Source organism: Diaphorina citri, unplaced genomic scaffold (assembly GCF_000475195.1).
Source record: "Diaphorina citri unplaced genomic scaffold, Diaci psyllid genome assembly version 1.1 scaffold227, whole genome shotgun sequence".
Classification (NCBI taxonomy): Eukaryota; Metazoa; Arthropoda; class Insecta; order Hemiptera; family Psyllidae; genus Diaphorina; species Diaphorina citri.
Genome location: NW_007377664.1, coordinates 1 through 16,861, shown reverse-complemented (window position 1 = coordinate 16,861; position 16,861 = coordinate 1). Strand labels below are relative to the sequence as shown.

The window sequence follows — 16,861 nt, the reverse complement described above, 5'->3', positions numbered from 1 at the left end:
AAAAAAAAAAAAAAAAAAAAAAAAATCCTCATTCATTGAAAATTTTCTCCCGACTTGGTCACAGAATTTGTCCCGACTTGTTCACAGAATTCGTTCCGATTTATAAGAACTTTTGTCCTGGATCTGTTCATAAAATTTGCTCTGAATTGTTCATGGAATTTTTCCCAAGCTCATAATTTGTTGGAAGAATTAGTGTCCCAATCTGGAGAAATAATACATTTTCCTGATTGCAATGTTGCAAACAGGTACCATTCCTCAAGGCCTGTGGGATAATCTACTTACACTTAAATACATACTCGTATGTAGATAGTAGTTGTAGTTGGCTAGAGTATTCTTAGCGATCAGAAAACGATCGTCAATAGGAGAAAATCCAATCTAAAGTAAAGAAAATAAAATCTTCTTTTTTTAAAGAGGTTTGACGGAGGGAACTGTAACCTAACTGTACTTTTTTAAGCGAATGCAAATATCAAGTTTTTTTTTAAAGAGGTTTGACAGAGGGAACTGTGACTGCTAGAGTCTTATCGTCCCGAAATCGAAGAGAGAAGGAAGACAGGATAGGAGAAAGCCAGCCGTTCCGAGAACGAACATTATCCAAAAAGGGGTTTTGAAGACATACATGTCCTGACAGACACTTTTAGCTGGTTAATCGTTTTAAGAACTTCAAGGGCACCAAAGAAAAGGTAGAGATAGTGAGAAAAGCAAAACTACCTTGACTTTGGAACACACAAACGACCGTCTTCAAAATAAATGTTGGACTTTATAAATAAATATAAAAAGTAAAAGAAAAATTGAACACATAAACGTAAAAAGTTAATGAAAGAAAGGTCGAAAAAAAGCAAGCCAGATAAAAGAAAGACATGTTTAAATCGAGGTCCAACTGGCGCAATAACTGACCTATCTCACTACTTACACTACAACCCAGCCCTGCTACTTGCTAGAATCGCAAAAGTAGCAGTAGCATACCGACGATTTTTGCTGACAGAATGAATTACACATTTCCTGATCTTCTATTTGATTCCTGGGGATTGGGGAGGGATCTGACCAGAGGAACTTGTAGTCCCGAAAAAGAAACCGAACATGCACCCCAAAAACCCAAAAATTCACCCCGTCAGCCTCTGCCAAGCGCACAAGAATATTCCATAACAGAGCACGTTCTCTCGAGACTTCCATCACTTTCTCCTATTTGATAACAGGCTCCAAGACTCCGGGTTATCATCCGAGACACACACACACACACACACACACACACACACACACACATCATGTTGGCCTTATCAGCACGCAGACCACGTTTTATTTACTTGATATATCTCCCAGGGTGCGAAATTCACCCCAAAAAAGCTCACCTAAATAGTGCATCATCCATTTCTTTTTGGGCGGTGATGGGGTCCAATTGGAATTCGAATCCACAAGAACACCCATTTTGGGGCTCAACTGAAGAATAATTCCGAAGGAAATAACACAAGTGTCACCAGAAAAAATTCAGAACTTTGAGATATTACGTTTTACAACTCGGGTAGTTAGGTCACAAGTGATGTTTATTTACTCATCGAATTGATCGCTTAGAATGACGCGTAATACATGCATGGACAGTCAGAAAACATTTCAAAAATACACAATCTTTTAAATCCAACGATTACCTAGTAAAAACAATTATTGCTATCACTAAAGAAAATTGGAAAAAAAATCACAGGTTGTCCCTACAAAATCCTGTAGTTTAGGCAATTTCACTATGAAAAATTGAAAATCTCTCAGAAAATTTCCAAACGAGAAAAAATGATAACAATATCAAACGCAAATTTTCGCGAGAAAAAGAAAGGAATTCGGCGAAAATTTGAACTTTTCCTGATTTGTCGATTGTTGAAAGAACATAAGAGCTGTTCTTCAGGGAAAATACGGAGATATCAGAAGGGCTAGGTACTAAGGGAAGAAATGCTAACTTACTAAATACATAACCACATTTTGGACGAGTTCAATAAAGCGAGGGAGACTGGAGGGGATGAAAAAGTTTGTACCTAATGGCAAACCACCTGTTTTGTACTTCACCTAATTTTCCTGTTTACTTTAAGGAACTTCTTCGACCTTTACTCGAAAAAACCGCTAGGACAAAATCCGCCCCGGGAGAGAATTGAACCCGCGGCCTAACGCTTATAAGCCTAGCTAGACTGGCTCAATTTTGTTTGTTTTTGGTAAACATTTCAAAAATACACAATCTTTTAAATCCAACGATTACCTAGTAAAAACAATTATTGCTATCACTAAAGAAAATTGGAAAAAAAAATCACAGGTTGTCCTACAAAATCCTGTAATTTAGGCGATTTCACTATGAAAAATTGAAAATCTTTCAGAAAATTTCCAAACGAGAAAAAATGATAACAATATCAAACGCCAAATTTTCGCGAGAAAAAGAAAGGAATTCGGCGAAAATTTGAAAAACACGAGGACGTCCGTCCGCACTAAACGACCACGAATGAATGAGGAAAAAAAGCCCGTGAAATGAATGAACTTTACCGTAATACAATAGAGAAGCGAGAGAGAGAAATGAGAAATAACTGAACACACACACACACGACCTGGTAACGTCACACGAGCAACGAGCACACTTCCACAGAAAACACATGTCACCGTCCACCAATCAGAGAGCTCGGATTATTCGAGTCAAGGAAAAACGATTTGCCTGACAGAGGGGAAGTTGGCCAGCGTTGGAGGGGAAGAAACCTTGCTCAAGGAGTGGGGGGAGTGTTCTGCATGCTACAAGCTACAAGGCCTGGATTGCTCGAAGGTAATAGGTGTTTGCTTACAATACAAGCATGTTGGCTTAAGTGCGACTTGTTACTTCAGCGTTGGCTGGCAGGTTTTGCTGCTTTCTCTTCTCCGCGGAACAGGGTTGGAAGTTTTGATGATGAGCTTTGATGACTCATCAAGTTGTGGTCTGTACACCGATCACCGGACCGGTTATTCTGTCCGGTTGGAAATTCCCCAAATCCAAATATGTAAGTCGATTTGGGGAATTGTTATTCCGACTGACGCTGGACGGTAGAATGGTAGCATCTGGTGATTTACCCTTCAAGGGCCTGCTGGTCTTCCCAGATTGCTTTTAGCAGACTACCTCACCTACATTGAGATGTTTTCTCCTTTTCAGGGATTCAAGGGCGCGGGTTCAATTCCAGTCGAGGCACGGAATTTTCTCCTTATTTATTTGAGTCTTTGACCATGTAATAATAGCGCACTAAAGTTTAGGAGGTAGAGACTCCTATATGAGATACTTCCGGCGTTAACTCCGCCAAGTGATTATGTCCTCCTCTTCCTCGCCTAGTGATCACCCTCTACTCGAGTCTCTTTCAAAAATGTTCAAAATTAAACCAACCAAAGTCAAGATGAGACTGTAGACCTCTCAGACCGGCCACTGACTATCAGGTAGGCCTGACAGGTACGCCTGATCAGGTCTTCCTGATACCTGAGAGTGTGTGACCAGCAGCAGCCTTGGTTCCAGTCATCAGATTGAGCATCATGAAGCACGAAGGAAGTGACGAACTCCTTATTTGAGGGAAAGCAATGTGCCATAGCTCGGTCATCCAATGCACTCTCACATTCTACATAACAGGAGCACCGTGCGGTGAGACAAGCTCTCATCGCCATGAATACTGCATGTAGTTCAGTTAACACCTTACAGGCCACTATTTGGCCAAGAGGTCATCATTAGGAGGTTATCTATTGTTGTTGTTGTAGCAGAGGCAGCAGATCAGTCAACATCCCCAACAGGTTCCAGGGTTTGTATGAGATCAAGGAAGGTGGCAGCATTGGGTTCTCCCAGAGGTCTATCGGAGTTAGGATGGTGGGTTTAGCTGGGCAATTGAAGAGATGGTGTGTGACCGGGTGAAGAGAAGAAGAGGTCATCTATTGGCAGGAACTGTCGGCTTCAAAAGAATCTGATCAATGAAGTAATTGGGATACTCATTGATGAACCCTGCCCAATGATGAAGATGAAACACATGCCCAAAGAACCCTACAACTTTGTCAGTCATTGACTGATGCCGTTTATTTCATTCCTTAATTCCCAGCCGTTTCTGAGATATAAGCGTGGTTCGCAAATCACGAACCACCCTGTATATGAGTTATATGACATAGTCCAATACATAGCCTTATAGCCTAATGCATGTGTGTGTTCTACATATTATGCCACAATGTTATATGTCATTATGACTCATCATTGGGGAGTCTTTCCAATGACGCAATCACGCCAGTATTAAAAACACAGCACACACATTTCTTTTAAAGAGTGTTTCACCGTCATTTTTATTTTGTAGCAATAAAACAACTGCTACATTAGACTCGTCTTGTCTGTGTCATATCATGCCCATCCCGTAGTATGTCCCTCATCCGATGGACGAGAAGAGACACATTACGTCCCATTAAGGTGCTGGGTCAAGACGAGAACACCAAAAAGTAAAACATTGAAATATTTGCAAACCGATATACCTATGAGTGCAAATTTTTTTGTCGATAGTGTGACGCAATCACGCCAGTATTAAAAACACAGCACACACATTTCTTTTAAAGAGTGTTTCACCGTCATTTTTATTTTGTAGCAATAAAATAACTGCTACATTAGACTCGTCTTGTCTGTGTCATAACATGCCCATCCCGTAGTATGTCCCTCATCCGATGGACGAGAAGAGACACATTACGTCCCATTAAGATGCTGGGTCAAGACGAGAACACCAAAAAGTAAAACATTGAAATATTTGCAAATCGAAATATGAGTGCAATTTTTTTTGTCGATAGTGGGATTGGAAACCAGGATTTTCTGCAGTAGGTACCTCTACCCCTCCTACCTCAGTCTGGTGTTGAAATTAAAGGACTTTTCAGTATTCGAGTAGGATAAACAAGGTATATTCCATTCTACGTAGACAGTCTAAAACTCTGAACAACACTATACTGAGTAGGTACTCGAACAATCCGTTAGAGGGAAATATGAGAGTTAGTATAAGTAGTGCTTTCTGGAGATCATCTACTTGGGACCAAGACACGTTATACTGACAGTATAATAGAGCATCTCTTTATTGTAATAAACAAAATACCAATGACGCAACAACGTGTGTGACCGGGTGAAGAGAAGAAGAGGTCATCTATTGGCAGGAACTGTCGGCTTCAAAAGAATCTGATCAATGAAGTAATTGGGATTCTCACTGATGAACCCTGCCCAATGATGAAGATGAAACACATGCCCAAAGAACCCTACAACTTTGTCAGTCATTGACCTCTGGATAAAAACCCAAGAAATTTGCAACAGTCCTTGGCCTGACACCCGATTGATTGGATTTTGCCTGTCGACAACAATGGGATTCTTGAGTGTAAGAAAAGAGATGCACCAAAGGCTAAAAACAATCGAACAATCCGTTAGAGGGAAATATGAGAGTTAGTATAAGTAGTGCTTTCTGGAGATCATCTACTTGGGACCAAGACACGTTATACTAACAGTATAATAGAGCATCTCTTTATTGTAATAAACAAAATACCAATGACGCAACTACATAATATCAACAAAGAGTAAACAAAATATGTATATACAATCCCATTTATCCATTCTAAATTAATAACGGAAACATCAACAACAGTAATCGCACTGCATCGATAGAAGGGGTACTTGAGTTCCCTCAAATTTTTGGATTCACAGAAAAATTAGAGCAATATAAAAATTCTCTTTATAAACAAGTCTACAAATTCAACTTCTCTAAAACAATACCTTTTCACGCAACAAAATAATATCAACAAAGAGTAAACAAAATATGTATATACAATCCCATTTATCCCATTCTATATTAATAACGGAAACATCAACAACAGTAATCGCACTGCATCGATAGAAGGGGTACTTGAGTTCCCTGAAAATTTTGGATTCACAGAAAAATTAGAGCAATATAAAAATTCTCTTTAAAAACAAGTCTACAAATTCAACTTCTCTAAAACAATACCTTTTCTCACTACTTCTATAAAACACTAAATAGGTACATACCAACATAAAATGAAATTCTGGTGTGAACATCACACTAGTAAACAGAATCCGAAGGACATACCCGCCCGCCAAGCGCCAAGACCCAATGGACTAGGCGCGGGTTAACCTCCGCGCCAGGCCACGAGGCAAACACTCGCTCCCCGCTCCATTGTCAAGCATCCAGCGCCTACGTCAATGCATTCGCCGGTGAGCAAGGTAACAGGCACCGCGTTCAGCCATTCCCCGGTCTCGGGGACTTCTGCGCGCGGTGATCAGCTTCGTGGCCCGGGGAGAGGGAAGAGCTTGGCGGGCAGGCGGGCTGGAGTCGCGGGGATTTGGAAGCGAGGAAGCGAATTCTGATGGAGGGGCGAGTGCGCGCGCATCACCATGAGGAACCCACGTGATGAACGATTATCGCGGGGACGCGGGGCGCGGGCAGATGATTGCTCGGCGAATTTGCTAGAAGTGATGGAATGAAATAATGTTGTCAAATGATATGGGAATTTCCTCCACGGCCAGAGGGACATTTTACTCGGCAAAAACTGACTGATGGGGATTTTTTTCACCGGAGTACAGAGAGATATTAGGAAGTAATTTGAGCCGGGGAGGAAATAGAAGAAGCGCTGATTTCTGCCAGTTTTCCCAAGATTTTTTCCCCCATTTGAAAAACTATAAAGAGCCAGTAGTTAGGTGAACTGCTGAACTAAAGAACTCACCAAGGATCCAAGTTCAACAGGCAGGTTCAAACAGAATACAGACAGGTAATGAATTACTAATGATTGAAATGATTCACAACGACGGAAAAAAATAGTTAGAGAAATGTTTCCGCCATGAGTGAGTGAAAAGCAGGAAAAGTAAAGAACGGAAAAAGTTGACCTTGTTTTTCCCCTATTCCTGTGTAGGGGAGAGAAGGAAAGAGGCGAGGGAGGCAAGAGAGATATCACGAAATAGTTCAACACGGAATGAAAGTTCGCCTAGTCTAAAAAGAGAGGCAAAACGGACCTTTTTAGGGAGGTTCAATAGTTTTTTTAAGAGTTTTGATAGCGGGAAATGAAACAACTTCTCGTCCCGAAATCGATGAGAAAAGAACAGGAGAGGAGACAACTGGCCGTTCCTAGAACAAACCTTGATTACATCACAGCTGCATTATACACATTTCAAAGGAATGCCTTTCTTTTGAAAAGGACACTCCTTGAATGGGTACTTTTTACCTAGTTTAAACAGGGAGTATACCAGCCTAAATTTTCCCTCGCTAAAGAAGTAGCAAAGGTTGAGTGCGAAGGGCATCCACTCGTATTTTTTTTTTTTTTTTTTTTTTTTTACCAAAAAGTGGGGTGTGGAGGGGACCCCCCCCTTTTTTTTTTTTTTTTTTTTTTTTTTTAGCCAAAACCAAATGTCAGCCCAAAGAAATCGCCCTAGTTAGGGCTGATTGAGAGGCTGACGAAAAACGCCGACCCCGTCTGTACACGGAAAGGCGAAGAAAAAGGAGAAGAGAAGATTGATAAAAATGATACAAGCACCTTGCTTATGGTGCAGTGCCCCGCGATTACGTGGGAATGTCGACGTGATGATGTTATTCGTTATTGTGAGGAATGTAACGAGTAGAAAGTTATTGCAGACACCTCTCTGCGTTATCAGAACATAAAACAGAATCATGATCACATGAGCAGAACCTGAGACGCGCGTGTTCCTACATACCTACATGTGTTGTACATATAATCATGTATGTAATGTTCTGGACATCTTGAAAAGGGAAATATAGCCAGATTAGCCAGCCTAGTTAGCTTGGAAGGTTCGTTCTAAATAGATAAGGTTCGTTCTCGGAACGGTTCCTTTTTGCGCCTTGTTTTCTCCTATCCTATCCCATCCTGCCTTCCTCTCTTCGATATAGGGTCGAAAAGTTGTTTCAAGGAATAAGGGAAAAACTCTCCGATAATACAGTTCTCTTATACAAAGCATCCATTAGTGAGTTATTAAAATGCGCAAAAATTATTGCAGACACCTCTCTGCGTTATCAGAACATAAAACAGAATCATGATCACATGAGCAGAACCTGAGACGCGCGTGTTCCTACATACATGTGTTGTACATAATCATGTATGTATGTAATGTTCTGGACATCTTGAAAAGGGAAATATAGCCAGATTAGCCAGCCTAGTTAGCTTGGAAGGTTCGTTATTCTAAATAGATAAGGTTCGTTCTCGGAACGGTTCCTTTTTGCGCCTTGTTTTCTCCTATCCTATCCCATCCTGCCTTCCTCTCTTCGATATAGGGTCGAAAAGTTGTTTCAAGGAATAAGGGAAAAACTCTCCGATAATACAGTTCTCTTATACAAAGCATCCATTAGTGAGTTATTAAAATGCGCAAAAATATATTGCTTTTCCTCTGACAAAACAAGAACACCTAATATACCCCAAACCATACGCTTTGTAGCTGCCATATTAAATAGCCCAACACATTTACATACATATTACATAGCCCAATACATATAAATACATCATATTACACAGCCCAATACATATATATGAGTTATATGACATAGTCCAATACATAGCCTTATAGCCTAGTACATGTGTGTGTTCTACATATTATGCCACAATGTTATATGTCATTATGACTCATCATTGGGGAGTCTTTCCAATGACGCAATCACGCCAGTATTAAAAACACAGCACACACATTTTTTTAAGACTGTTTTACCGTCATTTTTATTTCGTAGCAATAAAATAACTGCTACATTAGACTCGTCTTGTCTGTGTCATATCATGCCCATCCCGTGGTATGTCCCTCATCCGATGGACGAGAAGAGACACATTACGTCCCATTATCCCATTAAGGTGCTGGGTTAACACGAGAACACCAAAAAGGAAAACATTGAAATATTTGCAAACCGATATATGAGTGCATTTTTTTTTGTCGATAGTGGGATTGGAAACCAGGATTTTCCGCAGTAGGTACCTCTACCCCTCCTACCTCAGACTGGTGTTGAAATTAAAGGACTTTTCAGTATTCGAGTAGGATAAACAAGGTATATTCCATTCTACGTAGACAGTCTAAAACTCTAAACAACACTATACTGAGTACTGATAAGGATAAAATCCGCCCCGGGCGGGAATCGAACCCGCGGCCTAGCGCTTACAAGGCAGACGCACTACCAACTAAGCTAACTAGTCTGGCCTACCTCAGTCTGGTGTTGAAATTAAAGGACTTTTCAGTATTCGAGTAGGATAAACAAGGTACTATATTCCATTCTACGTAGACAGTCTAAAACTCTAAACAACACTATACTAAGTACTGATATCTGTAGCTATAACGGTCTAGCAGGTACGATTTTTTTAACATGCAAAAAATCCTTAACCTGACCATAGGTGCTACACTCACCCTACTTCCTTCCTTCCCTCTCTGACAGTATCTCAGAATCTGCTATGTACCGAAACAAGTTCCCAAGAGCCTTCACACAGGCAATGTTCGAATATTCTATACATCATGTCTCAGGCCAAAACATAATTAGGCCAAGGCAATACGCTCAGATCAAACACACACACAAGTGTAGAACATAATCATATAATACATTTTTTTATACAGGGTAAGTACATGATACGCTCAGATCAAACACACACACAAGTGTAGAACATAATCATATAATACATTTTTTTATACAGGGTAAGTACATGAAAAAAAAAAAAGTAAAAAGATACTTGGAGCTTAGAGGGAACAGTAGCTACGGAGATTTTTCTGATAGCGTCCACACATCAGATACCTATATGAGGCAAATCTTGGCTAATAATTATATACCTGTGGAGAGTTGGTGAGCTAATGCTCGTATGTATGTTTTAAAATCCGACTCAATGGCTTAGTAGTCTACTGGAAAGAGTAGTAAGTTCTTTTTATAACTCACTCACTTTTTAGCCTTTAACACATCTCTAGTTGAAACAAGTGTAAAGGTAATATGTCCACTCCACACGTAGTCGAGCAGCCGTCGATTGATGTCGACTGAACCGTTCACACTGCCTCGACAACATATACTCGTTGTTAATCGACGCCGACGGCCGGTCGACTATGTTTGGACAGACCTTAAAAGATAAATAATACAGAGACAAATGAATCGAAGAATCTTTCCGAATTCACCCTGTATATTCGCTACTCAGATCATGTTATGCAGTAGGAAGGTTACTTGCGTCGCGAGACAAATGCAGCGTGTCTACAGAAAGGTCTTACTATGGAACGATAATCGCACATAATCAATCAAAATCACATATAATTAATCAAAAATAATGGACTTTTGACTGGAAAGACCTTAGCAAATAAAGTTGGGCGAGGTTAACGCTTCAGGCGTTCTCTACCACCTAAGCTTTAGGGCTTCACTATTATGGTCAAATTCTCAAACAAAAGCATATAACTATTTCTCAAATAAATGAGGTCAAATTGTCAAATTAAACAGGATAAATCACATGCCTCGAGTGGGTTTATCAGGTGATCGGCTAGCTTTCTCCTATCCTATGCCTGTCTTTCTCCCTTCAATTTCGGGACGATAAAACCTCAGTTCTTACCGTTCTTTCGATCAAACCTCTTATCGTAACTTTTGTGACCTTGAAATATCCAGCAAGAAGTCCCCAAAAACCCTGTTCTGCGTAGGAAGACCTTAGCAAATAAAGTTGGGCGAGGTTAACGCTTCAGGCGTTCTCTACCACCTAAGCTTTAGGGCTTCACTATTATGGTCAAATTGTCAAACAAAAGCGTATATTTCTCAAATAAATGAGGTCAAATTGTCAAATTAAACAGGATAAATCACATGCCTCGAGTGGGTTTATCAGGCGATCGGCTAGCTTTCTCCTATCCTATTCCTGTCTTTCTCCCTTCATTTTCGGGACGATAAAACCTCAGTTCTCAGTTGTTACCGTTCTTTCGATCAAACCTCTTATCGTAACTTTTGTGACCTTGAAATATCCAGTAAGAAGTCCCCAAAAACCCTGTTCTGCGTAGGTAAAATCCGCCCCGGGCGGGAATCGAACCCGCGGCCTAGCGCTTACAAGGCAGACGCACTACCAACTAAGCTAAGTAGGCTGGCCGAAATTTTTACCCTTATTAATTTTGTAAATTGACCACATAATAATGGAGCTCTAAGGGTTAGGTGGTAGAGAAGGCCTTTCATCGGCAGATCGACATTAATTGATTTTTCTCTCTTCTCCCTTTCTCTTTCTTTCTTCTTAACCATCTTACCTTTCCCTCTCTCTAGGTATTTATCTCTTTTTCTCACTCACTCCCTCTCTATCTTTTCCTTTCTCTCTACCTCCTATTCTCTCTCTCTCTCCCTCTTTCTTTCTATTTCCCTCTCTCTCTCACTGCGTAGGAAAAAAAACTCCCCTTAAGGAAAACTCCAAGGGAAAAAGCTAAAGAAAAATGCAGATTTTTTAACTTCTCTAGTTGTCATTTTTTCACAAGACTACCCCAACCCAAGACTCTCGAGTTGGCAAATTCTTCGGAAAGTCCTATGCCTCGCAGCTAAGGTCAGTCACTTGGAGACAATTCCCCTTGACAAAGATCTTGCAAGGTCCTGAGCCCGTACGCCTTGACTTTAAAACACGGGGACACATAACTCCGCGAGTCGCAGTTCTATCACGTTGACGACTGCAATGGAAACTGCATTGAAAGTTCTCAGCATGAAATTATAAGTTATTGATAGATTCTGACGTGACTTTGTGAATATTCATCTTGAAAAGAAGAACACAGGTACCTACCTATCTTCTTTTCAAAATGTCAGTCACTTGGAGACAATTCCCCTTGACAAAGATCTTGCAAGGTCCTGAGCCCGTACGCCTTGACTTTAAAACACGGGGACACATAGCTCCGCGAGTCGCAGTTCTATCACGTTGACGACTGCAATGGAAACTGCATTGAAAGTTCTCAGCATGAAATTATTAAGTTATTGATAGATTCTGACGTGACTTTGTGAAGATTCATCTTGAAAAGAAGAACACAGGTATCTTCTTTTCAAAATTGTGGAGACAATTCCCCTTGACAAAGATCTTGCAAGGTCCTGAGCCCGTACGCCTTGACTTTAAAACACGGGGACACATAACTCCGCGAGTTGCAGTTCTATCACGTTGACGACTGCAACGGAAACTGCATTGAAAGTTCTCAGCATGAAATTATAAGTTATTGATAGATTCTGACGTGACTTTGTGAAGATTCATCTTGAAAAGAAGAACACAGGTATCTTCTTTTCAAAATTATAAGTTTATAACTTATGGCTAGATCTTACAGTCTCCTTACGGGAGCATAAACAAGGTCCAGCCAGCGTTAGCTTGGGGAGTACCGTGTCTATCTTGTAAACGTCAGGTCGTAGGTGCGATCGTTAACAGGTAAGGTTCGTTGTTCGTTCTCGTTCAACAACAACAACAACAACAACAGTCGATCTGCTGGCGTTCTCGGAATACTTCGATTTTGGGACGGTAAGAACTTCGCTGTTAAAAGTTCCCTAATTCTTTGCTTCATGTGTTCAAAGTGGCCCTACCATCCTGCTGCTTAATTCAATGTCGCCGCCATTCATTCGAATGAGTTTTATCTTAGGGCTCTTCTACCCTCACTGCCCTGCTTTTCTATTCCCAATCAAACATTGATGTCTCTTTCATAAAGTGCTTCGAGAAAAAAGAATACATGCTTCCTTACTTATGTACACAAACTTAATTATACATATTTGTATATTTGGGTTTTTTTTTATCAAATTTCCAGAAACATACATATTACCTACGTAAAGGTTATTGTTGTTTTCTTCTCATATCATATACATGAGACATTACTTCTGTACTTAGAGACTTGGTGAGCTAATGCTCGTATGTATGTTTTAAAATCCGACTCAATGGCTTAGTAGTCTACTGGAAAGAGTAGTAAGTTCTTTTTATAACTCACTCACTTTTTAGCCTTTAACACATCTCTAGTTGAAACAAGTGTAAAGGTAATATGTCCACTCCACACGTAGTCGAGCAGCCGTCGATTGATGTCGACTGAACCGTTCACACTGCCTCGACAACATATACTCGTTGTTAATCGACGCCGACGGCCGGTCGACTATGTTTGGACAGACCTTAAAAGATAAATAATACAGAGACAAATGAATCGAAGAATCTTTCCGAATTCACCCTGTATATTCGCTACTCAGATCATGTTATGCAGTAGGAAGGTTACTTGCGTCGCGAGACAAATGCAGCGTGTCTACAGAAAGGTCTTACTATGGAACGATAATCGCACATAATCAATCAACACATATAATTAATCAAAAATAATGGAGATACAAATTTCATGACCCCGCCGGGAATCGAACCCGGGCCTCCCGCGTGCAAGGCGAGCGCAGTGACCACTATGCCATGGGAGCTGACCTTCTTTTCAAAATTATAAGTTTATAAAACCCAAAATCTAACTCATGGCTAGACTTTACAGTCTCCTTACGGGAGCATAAACAAGGTCCAGCCAGCGTTAGCTTGGAGAGTAGCGTGTCTATCTTGTAAACGTCAGGTCGTAGGTGCGATCGTTAACAGGTAAGGTTCGTTGTTCGTTCTAGTCCAACAGCAGTCGATCTGTTGGCGTTCTCGGAATACTTCGATTTTGGGACGGTAAAAACTTCGCTGTTAAAAGTTCCCTAATTCTTTGCTTCATGTGTCCAAAGTGGCCCTACCATCCTACTGCTTAATTCAATGTCGCAGCCATTCATTCGAATGAGTTTTGTCTTAGGGGTCTTCTACCCCCACTGCCCTGCTTTTCTATTCCCAATCAAACATTGATGTCTCTTTCAAAAAGTGCTTCGAGAAAAGAGAATACATGCTTCCTTACTTATGTACACAAACATAATTATACCTACATATTTGTATATTTAGGTTTTTTTTTTATCAAATTTCCAGAAACATACATATTACCTACGTAAAGGTTATTGTTGTTTTCTTCTCATATCATATATAAAATATACATGAGACATTATGTATATGATATGGCGTAGGCAAAACCGACTTCTCCATTTCTATTAACGAGCTAAAAATAAAAACACAAATGATTATTCACAAACGAGAAGAGAGAGAGAGATTAAGAGGGGGAGAGAGAGAGATAGCGAGAGAGAGAACACAATTCACTGCGCTAAATTTTACGACTTGACTTGGACTCGAACCACCAACCTCCAGATCCGTGCGAACCACTACAGAATAGAATACAATAGAATATACCTTGGTTATCCTGCTCGAATGAGACTAAAAAGTCCCTTTACCCCGCGCAGGTGCGATCGTTAACAGGTAAGGTTCGTTCTCGTTCAACAACAACAACAGTCGATCTGCTGGCGTTCTCGGAATACTTCGATTTTGGGACGGTAAGAACACTAAGAACTTCGCTGTTAAAAGTTCCCTAATTCTTTGCTTCATGTCATGTGTCCAAAGTGGCCCTACCATCCTACTGCTTAATATAATGTCGCCGCCATTCATTCGAATGAGTTTTGTCTTAGGGCTCTTCTACCCCCACTGCCCTGCTTTACAGTGTTTTCCTACTAAAAATAATGTGTTTTGTACGTAGAAAGTGTTAGTTTTAACGTATTTCTTGTAGAAGTCGAGATAATACAAGTGACCATAGGTGATACACTGAAAAATAGCATTGTTTCACCTATGGCCAATTGGCCGTGAGTCATTCATGGGAAGAAGGGGAACTTCGGGAAAGTTCCAGAGAAGCCAGCCCGGTGCTCTCTTACCAGAGCTCGGCTTTATATATGATATGGCGTAGGCAAAACCAACTTCTCCATTTCTATTAACGAGCTAAAAATAAAAACACAAATGATTATTCACAAACGAGAAGAGAGAGAGAGAGAGAGAGAGAGAGAGAGATTAAGAGGAAGAGAGAGGGGAAGAGAGGGGGAGAGAGAGATCGAGAGCGAGAGAGAGAGAGAGAGAAAGAGAGTAAGTGAGAGAGAAAGAGAGAGTGAGAGAGAGAGAGAGAGACAGAGGAGAGGAGAGAGACGAGGTATCTGATAACAGCCACACAAAGGCACGTGTAGAGAAAAACATCACAATCAAATCACAACAACACACAGTACACATTTTCAAGTCAAACATTTATACAGGGTGAACCGAATGTAATTATTAAAATACTTACATTATATTGAAATGGGGGGTCTTTCCTGACGCAACCCCTGGGTGCGGAGTACAGTATGTAGAACTATTGCACCCCATTAAAATGCCTATATTTCGTGGTCCAATGACCTGCAGAAATCAGCCATAAAAAAAAAGGCCTTTACTTACGGCTCCAAAGGTTCTATCAAACCCAAAATCTAATGAGCCCAGGTCCTTTCTAGGAGTAAAAGATGTTTTTCGAAATTTCATTTATGTAGATACAAATAAATGAGAAAAAAAAACTATAAACCTTTCGGATTATATGGTCACACAAAGAAAGCCCAAGGTGGCTTTACAAAAGTCCGTTAGGTGCTGAATATTGAATCTAAACACCATATTCTAATAGATTTCCTCACGAATATGAGTGCACTTCAAAAATGCACAAGACAGAGGCGAAGGAAAAACTCCCCTCTGCCGAGAATCGAAGCCATGACCTCTGACACGATGCGCAGCAGCGTTCACCCCATGCGTAACACAAGCACATACACATTTCACATACTTACAGGCTATAAAATTCCAGAAATATTTAGGACAGCGTTTAGCCCTAGAGTTTCCCTCCTCCTCCTCTTCCACTTTCTCCTCCTCCTCCTCCTTCCCCCCTCCCAGTTCAAGCATAAAATAGGTCATTTTGTGTGACATATGTATTCACTATTCATATTTGGAACAGCAGTCGATGCAATTGTGTCAGTGGGAAGATCGTAAATTAGGAGGAGGAGGAGGAGGAGGAGGAGGAGGTGGAGGTGGATTGGTAGGAGAAAGAGGAGAAGGAGAAGGAGGAGGTGGAGTAGGAGGAGAAAGAGGAGGAGAAGGAAGAGGAAGAATAAAAGAGGAGTGGAAAGAGAAAGGAGTCCGGACATTCAAATTTTAGGGCGAAATAGGAGGAGAAAGATGAGATGGAGGAGAAGGAGAAAAATGAGTGGGAATATCTTGATTTATGGGAAATGAGGAAGAAGGAGAAGAAGAGGAAGAGTAAGGAAAAAAACTTATGTCGTCTAGAGCCTCACTAAAACGGGTCAAGTAGACACTTAGACAGCAGACGAGTGTTCAAAGTATCTCACATTACACAAAGTCTCTACCAGTTAGCTTTTTTTTTGCCCAGGCAAAGCGTGACATTAATAAGGTTGACACCAAAGTACCCAAAGGCACCTAAAGATACATTACTTTCCTAGTTTATAGGATAAGGAAAGTAACAAGCATTTAGACCGCGTAAGTAAAAGCAATGTGCATTTGTGCAAGTAGCTGATATGTGAAGGTATAAGTAACGAAAGCCGTATTTTTTTAAGGGATAAGGAAAGTAACAAGCATTTAGACCGCGTAAGTAAAAGCAATGTGCATTTGTACAAGTAGCTGATATGTGAAGGTATAAGTAACGAAAGCCGTATATTTTTAAGTGACTTTTTTTTATAGTCAACATAGCTGAACCAATGAGATTGTGAGATTCCGCTTTGTGGAGCAAGTGTGGACGTCCAAAGCGGAATCTGTTACACGAGTTGCAAGTCACTTGCAACTCGTGTGAACGCGGCTTCTGGTTATTTTCCATTTATCAACTTTTTTTTATTTTACAACTTCCAACTGATTCATACACCTAGAGCCTAAATCCAAAGTTTCAGCCATTGGTCCGTGTGTGTGTCTGTCTGTCTGTCTGTCTTTTTTTTTTTTTTTTCGTGTGTCTGTCTGTCTGTAAACAAAATATCTCGAGAACGGTAAGAGCTAGAGAGTTGAAATT

General features: G+C 40.5%; 1 protein-coding gene and 1 non-coding gene across 2 annotated transcripts in view; both read right to left on the bottom strand.

Annotated features, from left to right (window-relative positions):
- The window catches only part of LOC103506316, a 41,139-nt gene extending 39,305 nt beyond the window's left edge, over positions 1–1,834 (bottom strand). Inside the window, exon 1 of the mRNA XM_008470706.3 lies at positions 1,347–1,834. Coding sequence (XP_008468928.1) covers positions 1,347–1,422 — 76 coding nt within the window. The 5' untranslated portion in view covers positions 1,423–1,834. The remainder of the gene's footprint in view (positions 1–1,346) is intronic.
- Positions 1,835–13,295: 11,461 nt separating this feature from the next.
- On the bottom strand, positions 13,296–13,367 carry Trnaa-ugc. The gene has a single exon. It is a non-coding gene; the product is annotated as a tRNA-Ala (tRNA).
- Positions 13,368–16,861: the final 3,494 nt, after the last annotated feature.